The sequence below is a fragment of the Pempheris klunzingeri genome, chromosome 16 (genome assembly GCF_042242105.1).
Source record: "Pempheris klunzingeri isolate RE-2024b chromosome 16, fPemKlu1.hap1, whole genome shotgun sequence".
In the NCBI taxonomy this organism is placed as follows: domain Eukaryota; kingdom Metazoa; phylum Chordata; class Actinopteri; order Acropomatiformes; family Pempheridae; genus Pempheris; species Pempheris klunzingeri.
Window position 1 is genome coordinate 14,687,786 of NC_092027.1, and position 10,454 is coordinate 14,698,239.

Consider the following 10,454-nt stretch of genomic DNA (forward strand, 5'->3'; position numbering starts at 1 on the left):
GTGGTGTGCTGGCTGGCTGTCCTGCCTTGAGGGGAGATAAATGGCTGAGTGTTGTTGTTGTCCAGAGAGCAGACACTCAGACAGCCGCTCACACATGATTAATTGTTTCCTTGTTGGGACTGGGACCAGTTGACTGTGGCTGGGCCAAGGCCTCCCACCCAGCCGTACCAGACATGTGTGTATGTGAGAGGGAGAATGAGAGCGATGAAAGGCAAAGTCGGCAAAAGAGAGAGGGAGAATGTTATGTCCTATTTCATGAGTTTGTCTGTCGTTGAACTCTCTTTTTTAAACACGTGCTATTGTTTTGAACCCGGCCACACAGTGAAGTGGCGAGGCTCTTTGGTTGGATGTGGTGAAAATGATTGATGTGAATTTGGAGAATGGCTTGTCCTGCAACCTTTTTATGTTTACTCGAATTGGATTGTGCAATGTTAAAGGTCTTTAATGGACTTTTTCCTGCAATTGTTTCCCTCCCATGTGTGAGTGTAATGCAGATACTGTGACATGTAATTAACCATGCTCTAATTACTTGATCCAGCTGAAGGAAGCTCAAGCTATTGCCTTGAATCATGGCTGCACATTGATTTCTCATAGGTCAACACTGCACAGGTTGATCTACAGTGATGCTGGGTTTCATGGGAGTGCATGAGTGAGCCTGATGATTGATTAATTACAATTATCAGAGGCCCGATAATTCACCAGAGATGATAATAACATCAAGTGTGCTTTATTGCTCTGGCGGAAAAAGCCTCTCCGGTGTCTAAATTGTCCCCCCTGTTAATTTCTCTTCCTTCACTGTCCAATGCTTTTAAGTGCAGCAGGACAGGTGGATGGCTGATCCGGTGTGTTCAAATATTGGAGGTTTGTGAGGGGATGGGGGGTAAAAACCGGTAGTAAAAATAGAAAACAAACTCCCTAATTGCCAGGGATCATGGGCGAACAGGAAGGAATCACAGCAGGGGGTGTTGTTGCCACAGACGTCACAGTTAAAAACACGCTGCCATCCTCGCAGGGCCATTTGGCTCAGTTGCACATAGTGGTTTAATGATGGCATGAGGGTGACTCACGTGCAACACTGATTCACTTTACATTAAACTCTTAATCACAGCAGCTATTATCCCCCCTTTGTGTTGGTAAAAGTACAGGACTCCACAAAGACTTGTGTTAAATAGGTGTAAAATATTTAGTCAGTGAGAATTTCACCTTGAATTTCACTGTGTGTTATTTGACAGTGTAGGCAGGTTGGAGGCTACTATCAGCCTATTGGTTTTGTTACCAAGGTCCATATTGTGTCATATTTCACAGATGCCAATCACATAACTCTATATTGACTGTCAACAATGACAGAAACAGTGAAGTAAAAATGGGTTACAAATTTGTTGGTCCTCAGATATACAAGTTTGAAAACCTTAATTCTATGCCGATTATCAATTCAACAAAATATGTTCTTGTTTCATCCTTAACTGGTTTAATAAGTTAATTTTTGATTAAATACATTTAAACATGTGTTTTAAGGTGGCTGAACCACCTCAAATCATGTAAATTTCACTGTAGACAGTAACTCAGCTAAGCTTCAGCAGTACGAGTTCATAGTTTCTTTGTTGTTTTGTTTTGTTTTTCTCTACTATGATTGGATTTGGTCACTGCCTTATATATGTGGGCATAACAAATTCAATCACTAAGATGCTAGAGCATCAAAATTACATTTTTCAATTACAGAAAACCAAAATAAGTGGGTAAATTAGCTTGAGCTATGGCTATTTTACCTGCTAGCTGTAACCAGATGGATTGTAGTCACTGCAGGTTGGTTTTTACCTCTATTTTCTTGTTCCTACAGGTTTTCAATCTGTTTTCCTCCCAAAATTACACATTTCTACCACATAATTTCTCAGACCACATTCACAATATTCACAATATGGTTTTTTGACTTTGTAGGGCAGTTTAAACTACTGCATACAATGTCTGTGTTTTTGCCTTTATGAAATTATACATTTATCTGTCAAAGACCTGCAAGATGGATCATGTCATAAACTGCATGGCTGAAACTGAGCACTCATAATCCATCCTGACATCAAACCAAAGTCTTGTGTTTTCATAGTGACTCAACCACCAGGGATGGCGTTAAACTGAAACATACCCATCTGTTTCTCTCTGTGTGCCAACATGTCAGGTTGGGTTAAAATCTGGACGGGTTTTAGTGACAGTGAGGCCGTGGCGTGATCCCGCACTGTCTCAACTATCCAGTGTCATGTACACATGCTCGCATGAGTTTATCCTCATTTTCAGCTGAGCTGTGATGACTCTCAGAAAAACACAGAGAGGTTTCACAGCAAAGCATGAAATATTACCCAGATATTGTATCTGTTAGTTATATGTGTAACTAGGTGGGGTAAAATATGTCCATTTTAGATATTTATGTTCCCTTCACCCACAAGAAATTGTGGGTCAAAGTATGCTGCTCAATGCTCTCTTTAGTGCCAAAGTGAAGCCTTCTTCAATTTTCTAAAGATCAAAGTAAGCATAGTGGCATGTGTCAACATATGCTATTTTTTTTTTTTTTAAACTTAAAGGCTATACTTCTTTTTGTGGCCTAATGTTGGAATGATGTGTGCTGAATCTGCATTGACAGAGCACAGTATGTGCTGCAGCCGTCTTTATGAATTAGTTAACTTGACATCACCAGAGGAACAATGTTAAATCACAAACAACTACAGAAAGTTTCACCTAGCAAATGGTAACAAAATACACCTACAAGCACCTCTAAAGCTCAAGAGGTTTGTTTAATCAATACAAAAACCCAAGTGAGAAAAAACACAAAAATGCCCCTTTGCATGGGGTTTTGTGCCATACAAATTATTTGGCTGCAACCATTGACTTCCTGTTGTTTTCACTGGTTGCCTGGCAACTGCTTAGAGTCAAGAGGAAGTCTGATACGTAACCCATCTACAAGCAGGGAACTGTTTGTTTTTACATTTTCTTTTTTAATTTCAATTAGTGAGCTTTAGAGGTCCTGATGGGCCGATTTGTTACCTTTGGGCAGAGCCAGGCTAGCTGTTTCCCCCTGTTTCCAGTGTTTATGCTAAGCTAAGCTAACTGTAACTCTCAGACAGAAAGTGAATAAAAGTGTTTCTCTTCAAATAAGACTTAAAGATTTATTTCCATTGTAGTCCCCGATGAAAGCAAGGATGAATTAAAACTGTGACATCATCAATAAAACTGTTTGGTACTGCATGTTACATCCATGATTTTCTGGTTTTAGGCATCCTATATTATAACTCTATTTGAAGTGCGTCTGTCTTAAGAGAGCACCTGTGATCACAGAGGAGCACATATATGCACTATTGCTGTCTTTCCAAGAAAGAATGGGCACTATGTAGCATTTATGTGAGCATTTGCACATTTGCGTACATGCAGTAAATACACATATCTGTTGTCTTCATATTCCCACATTCTTGTCTTTGACAGATATCATATGGGCTACACGGATACCTGAACCTTTAACATAAAATGTTACTTTTCCCATGATATTATTGGTGTGTTTTTAGATTGTGCATATTCCGGGTTTCTTCTCATCCCAAAGAAAGGGAGGAGAAAAAAATCAAGAAAGCATAGTATCATTTTGATGAGAATGAATGGAGCAGAAAAAGCAGCCTGTGGTCAATCCATACTGGTTAATTGAGGCAGTTAGGGGTAGAAGCGACTTAAAAGCCCAAGCCCTCCTTGACACTGATGGCTGTCCTATAAGGGATCCTCAGTAGGGCCCTCAGGTCTTTTGATAGGGCATTCGCCAGCGTCCTTTGGGGCTGCTTCACCCCCCACAATAAACAGGCAGCCCTTTGTCACTGGGAGTAGGGGGGTCTGAAGGGTTGCTCCTCGTTATTATTTTCTAAAGTAATTATACCTTATTATCTGTGTTTACTTTAGCGGGGGTGCGAGTGTGCAGGTGTGGGCCATTCGGCAGTGGGTTGGCAGCCTCACTAGTGAACACACCCCGAGTGTCTTTTTTTTTTTTTTTTAACTCTCTCCCCTCCATCTTTACTTGGAGGTTTTTGAGGGTTTTTGTAGTAGTATTGTAGCCCCGCCGCTAATTTCAGCTCAACAAAAGAAACGTGCAATTAGGGCTATTATAGCAGCAGCTGCATGCTTCCTAGCTGTGCAGCGACAGCTTCGTCTTCTCCCTTGCTCGATGGTGAAGGGATTGGAGAGGGGAGAAGAGCAGGGCCTGCAGCGGTGGGGAGGGAGCTGGAATGGTCACAGTAGCCTCCAGCATCTGCAGAATGGAGAGGAAAACATAGTCGAGGTGGCTGGTGTGTTTCCTCAGTGTAGACACAGCAGGGACTCTCGCCCACAGCCTTGTGGGCCTTGAGAACAATGGATCTGCCATCTCCCAACATGAAGTGTTATGAAATAGTCCTCGCCAAAGTTCTGTTGGCTGCTCTCTCTTGCATGAAGTCATGTGGTCTCAGAATTGCGTGGGCCGACGGAAAGTGATTTGCAAATAAGAAAATGCTTTTTGAAGAATCTGGGCTTTCAGAAAGGCAAAAATCTGTTTGCAGAATTTGTTCCCGATCCAGGGAGTAATCTGGTGAAAGTATTAAACATGGCTTGGATTTCTGTATGAAGACTAAACTTTGCCACCACCAACACAAGGACTCTTTAAAAAGGAATCCATTGTTTTAAATGCAACCTTTCAGTGATACCAAAATATTCACCCCAAAGATTATCATTCAGGTGTCTCGTTGTCGGTCAATATCAGCCACAGTGAGCTGTCTCGTACGTGTCAAGGGGAATCATGTGGGTCACAAAGGGACAACAAAAATGCTTGCTCAAATTAAAGACGGGATTAAATGGGATCCGAGAAGAACTGGTGTGGAGACACTGAAAAGCTGATCTGTGTGAGGTTGAATATTGAGGACCCATCGAGGCCCTCATGGCGTCAAACACAAGGGACCAATCTCATGCTCTCAGCACAAACAAAATGGTCACAGGTCCTCCTCTGTTACTCTCACTTAGCGATTCTCTCACTCCACTGACTTCCCAACCCTTAGAATAATCATCAGGCCCAGGGCCCTCAGTTTCAAGGGCATAAACAGATCTGGGCGTCACGCATGTGCGAATCAAAGCTCTTTGAGTTCACTCGACGAACATGTGACCTTGCTTTATTTCCTGCAATACTTGCCAACAAAATATTTGTTTTCTTTATTGACATGTATATTAGTAGCAGCTGGAGCATTGTCTTTCAATCACAATACGGGCTGTGCTCTCAGGAGGGCTGTTGGGCTGTGATATGCAGCTGATTGGGATAATAACTAGTAGTAAACAGGGATTATGTATTTTCCCAGAAGAGAATGAGAGACTGTCAGATGCTTGTCAGCATGCTTTCAGTTGCCAACATTTAAACGCTTGACATGAGCTAACAGATTCCCACTTTCACCTTTTCTAGCTTTCAATGCCAAAATCTGAATGTAAGACTTTGAAGTGCAGAATGACTCTTTCAAAAAGTAAACTGATGCAAAACAGCAAATAGTGCTGGGAAATCAGCATCACAAGAGGAAACTAACGTAAATGTTGCAGAAATGATCAGTATCATAATGGGATAGTAGTGAAATAAAAGGCCTGCTCTTCAGATTTGACTTGATTTGATCAATAAGTAATCAATAAGCATTTGATGTTTAAAGATTAAAAATCATCACATCAAGTGTTGCACTTTTGTTTCATTGACAGGTAATAAGATTCATTATGTAGAAACTGGTCCAATCGCTCAATACTTACACACGTGCAGTGTTATTCTCTTAAGAGGAAGTACTGTGAAACGACACAGAAATAACACTGGGCTTAATTTCCTTATTGTATACAGGATGAAGCCCAGAGTTTTCTCAATCTGCTGATGATATAGCAATCACTGCAAACTGATCAAATTTGTTTGTTTTTTTACATTATATATATTATTTTAGTACCATCGCCCTGCAAGAACATATATTACACTGCAAAAGAACAAATACTCCTCCCTGTTGTCATTTTTCTCTCTAATTTGGATCCTTAAAGTCTAATTTTCTTAAAGCCTGCGATAAAATTTACATATTATATTCTATCCATTTCCCATTAAAGTCATCCTGTCTCAGGTATTTTGCTAAATCAAGGTTCCTTTTCCATGGTCGTATTGCAGTGACCTGTCTGATAATTTCATGTTTCAAAATACAGATGCTTAGTTTTCAGGTTTTATTTATTCACTTGTTTTAGAGAAAAAAAGAGATTCATCTCAAATAATAATCTGGGGATTTAGCAGTATGTAAAGCCAACACATTCCTGTCACACAGTGCTTGACATCTTGAGCTTAGTGTGTCTTGCAAATAAAACTGTCAAATTAACTGGTAGCAATGTGAATTGGATCTGGTGGATTGAAAACTACACTTTCGTATGAAATGATTAAATGTTGCACATGAAGGAAATATCAGAGTTACATAAACACACAGAAATATAGTGCTTGACTAAATGTATTTAGGCTGCTTTTCCCTTTCTAGAGGCAGGGGATGGATGTTGTTTTCAGGATGAAACCCGCTCTTGCAGCCTTGGTCTTACTGGCATCCATTTCACCTCATTAGGACCCTGGGACTGAGAGTCGACAAAACTCAGAGAGAAATCACTTTGCCGGGGGAGTGTGGTAGGGATAAATTGGCCTCTGGTTCAGTGCGAGAGTCCCCGCTGGGCCAAGCGGAAGAGAAGGACCTGGCTGGCAGTATGGGCAGGTCCAGGCAAGGCAGGCTGGGAGGCCCCATGCTGAGACCCCCTCCCTGCCTCTGACAAACACGGCAGTGGATAATCTCTCCTTCGGGGACTCAGCCCAGCGTTGTGGGGCTGAGAGGGAAGGGGGCTGTTATACAGCACAGCACAGAGGAACGGCTTTGTATGTGTGTAGCATGCACCATAAACACAAATACATACACTTGTTTGAACTGTGTGTACTTCCACTGTGCACAGCTTATCTCCATCTCCCCCAGTGTACACTTTGTCTCTCTTCCTTTCTCATGCAGACATCACTTTGACAGTTTCAATAAACCGAGCCTTACATAAAAGTGTGGTTGCTACAAAATGATCACAAATATCTCAGATAAATCCTGTTGAGCACTTGAACTTCGGCGATATGCAAAATTCATGTAGTCCAAAATAAATGCACGTGTCAGAGAGCAGCAACAAGCCGTCCATTACAGGTAGATTGTGTTGACTTGGCAGGTGTGCCTCTGAGATCAACAGCTCTTACAAAGACTGTAATTTGTAGATATTTTAGCCAAAAACCCTGAGTCATACAAAAAATAATAACCACAAAGATGGATTCAGTTTATCAAGGAATAAAAGCAGACCAAGGACTAGATGAAACAGAAAAATTTGTGGTTAGATTTAGCCATTAGTTATGCTGCATGAATTGGAGGTATGAACTATGCCAATAGAGGTTTCTCAATTTCAGATATTACTAAATAAATGCAATCCAGTTGCTCTGTAAAAACACTCGAAGGAACCATTTTGTCCAAACACTTTACTTCCATCAATATTTCTTACAAAAAAAAGAAGCAAATTAACATCTTCAAATCTGTTCCAGAGCTGTGTGGTCAACCAGTAATATTCAAATATAAATGTCCATATCCGCTGTCATTGAACACTGAAAGGCCCCGTCGGCCATTACGACGTCTCCATCTTGTAACCGTGTTTTTCCAGCTCAGCTCTGCAGGGAGGAGAAGGGAAATAGAAAGATCAAGTCAGTAGAGATGATTACAGGTGGGTGGTTGAGGCATAAGTACCCTCTGCTATTGATTGTGAGAACCATTAAGAGATGGGAGTGAAAAAAAATATATAAATATTGCATAATGCCTGCAGCTATGGATTTGATGATTACACATGTATATGGCAGCTGTGCCCTTTAACAATAATGATATCTTTAAGAAACAACTTAATAGCATGCTTATAATAATTGGCCTAAATAAAACAATAACATATTACTGTCTAAAGTGTACTCAAATAAAAACAGACCAGCCACTTATCTACCAACAGTTATTGATTATTCCATAAGTGTGAGCGTAAACCTTGCAAGCATGATGGATCTTGTGACGATAACTTTGATGTGTAAAGCGTTACTCAAAGTATTCAAGGGATTTTACCACCTAGTCCTTTAAGCTTTATTATTAAATAAAGAAACACTGTTAAACTCAAGGCAGTTTCGGTACTTGTTTGTCTTCCTTATTCTGGATATTTTCAAGATGTTTATGGCACAATTTCAGATACAGCAGCCCAGTGCAATTACCAACAACCTAAGCTATTGAAGAGTAGCTCCATGATGGGTGCAAAACAAGAGCACAGAGGAGTGAGAGCACACTATTGGTTCCCTGCAATTTCCACATTGCAAGATGCATTAATATTGATCAAAGAGTAATCTGGAATAATTGGCTTCCTAAGAGGCATTTTAGTGTTGAAAGTTCCTGACCTACATTCAAGCTGTATATTAGAGAAAACCTTTGTTCATCTTTAATAAGACCATGAGCTTTGCACTGGATTTTCTGCCTCCTGTTTCATCTTTAGTGTATTACAGGCACTTGCAAGAAAGGGAAAATATATAGTTTTAAAGGTTATATCTGAAACAGTAAATATTTAAGGACTTCCAAAAGATAAAACCTGATTTAGTGTGGCTTTTACATCTGGGTATGTAAACATTTTTTTTTGAGGAATATCCAAAGCTAAAGTTTTGGTACTGTAAAACAACAACTTTGAAAAGAGCACGGGTAGATTTTACATGTCGCAGAAGTTAAAAGAATTTAATAAGTAGAATTTGTTTCCATATCAACTGCCTTGATATATGTGGGCATATTTTGTTTACTCACTTGTTTTTGATTTCTTGATAACACAGTTTTAATTAAAACATAAAGAGGAATAGCTTCAAACATGTCCCCTTTGTTGTACAGTAATACTTCGCAGTCAACACAGTATAAGTCAATCAAAATAATAGTTGACATGCAAATCCAAAGTAGCGAAATTTGGAAATCTTTCAAGGATCACCATCTTCTCATTCCACAAATTATTGGAGGAAAGATGAGACTCCGCATCACAAAAGTATATATTCATCTGAGTATACGTGTTGATTATTGTTGGTTACATGAAGCAATCAGCTCTGTGTCTCATGCTGTATGGCTCATGAGGATTTGGCTTGCAAGCCTAAAATCAAGTAATCAGTACACTAATAATGATTTAACCAACTTGGTACCCACCCATGACTTGATGTACTAAATAACACTGACAGCCTGAAGGGGAGTGTAACTGTGTGAATTTAGTGATCAGATTACCTCAGTTGATTTGAGAAATCATCCTCCACATTATCATCATCCCAGTTGTCCTCCCAAACATGAGCATCCTCATCCTCGTCCAGTCCCGTCCAATCTACGGATTAAACAGAAGATAAACACCAGCATTAGAAACAAAGTAGACCTGCCCTCTTCAACAGCTTTGCCTCAAGCTGACAGACATAAAGTACCATTAAACACCGTGTAGAAGTGCACTTGACGTTAGGTATTAGCTTACTGTTTACCTTAACGGCTAACACTGTAGCTTGTCGGCTAATTAACGTCAGGTTGAATAGCAACCAAGCGTTAGCAAGAGAGCTAAAGTATCCCCGCTAAAAAAAAAAAAAAGAGTCGTAATATTTGGATAATAAAAGCCCAATACTGTCAGAAAAAGACAGAGAGCCCCATGGGTCAACTACTTCGGTATATTTAGCTGAATGGGCCAGCTGTGGCGCGTTACTAGCAACTTATTATGATATCAGGCAGCTAATGCTAATGCTAATATGGCTGAGCTAGCTTAGCTGAGTCACCGTTACAGGGCCCAGCACAGAGAGCACCACAACAATTACCGCTGGACAGCAAAAAAAGAAAACAAGAGCAGTGATGCTTCAAATACTATCTGTGATAATCACCCTCGGCTGGGAACTCTTCAAACTCATCATCCTCCTCCAGTAAGCCCAGGTCCACGGTCTGTTTCTTGTCTGACATGTTAGCTGTGATGCGGCTGTGCTGCTGATGAATGGCTGCTAAACACAGGACTTATGGGACGTTCAGGTTGTTCGAGCGGATAAATGTTGCGCTAAACTGCGCAGGAAAGCGCAGCAGTCACCATGCTTTACGGCAGGGCAAGGTAAGGCTACTTTTTTATTTCTATGTAGCATGTTTGATTACAAATAAACTCGACATGAATTAATATTCATGTCCACTCACCCAGGGACAGTAAAAAAAACAGCACTGACAGAGACACAGACATATACAGTAACTAATCATAAGCTTGATCAAAATAGTCACAACTATTTGAGATTACATGAACCAGTCTCAAAATCAGCTTGTGATATAAAACCTCCATCCAATGAAGTGTTTACAAACCTGCCCTATATATTACTGATGCACTATACCAGAGACAAAGTG

General features: G+C 40.3%; 1 protein-coding gene across 1 annotated transcript; it reads right to left on the bottom strand.

Annotated features, from left to right (window-relative positions):
* Nucleotides 1-7,514: 7,514 nt before the first annotated feature.
* Nucleotides 7,515-10,101, bottom strand: sem1 (SEM1 26S proteasome subunit). The gene is made up of 3 exons (XM_070846669.1): nt 9,956-10,101; nt 9,327-9,420; nt 7,515-7,717 (listed from the first exon to the last, which is right to left on the bottom strand). The coding sequence occupies exons 1-3, from the start codon at nt 10,029-10,031 to the stop codon at nt 7,675-7,677; spliced, it is 213 nt and encodes a 70-aa protein (XP_070702770.1). The 5' UTR covers nt 10,032-10,101; the 3' UTR covers nt 7,515-7,674.
* Nucleotides 10,102-10,454: the final 353 nt, after the last annotated feature.

Coding starts and splice junctions, on each gene's coding strand:
- sem1 (XM_070846669.1), bottom strand. CDS start 10,031: ATGTCAGACAAGAAACAGACCGTGGACCTGGGCTTACTGGAGGAGGAT. Junction 9,421..9,955: donor TGAAGAGTTCCCAGCCGAGG/GTGATTATCACA, acceptor TTTAATCCGTAG/ATTGGACGGGACTGGACGAG. Junction 7,718..9,326: donor GATTTCTCAAATCAACTGAG/GTAATCTGATCA, acceptor TCCTCCCTGCAG/AGCTGAGCTGGAAAAACACG.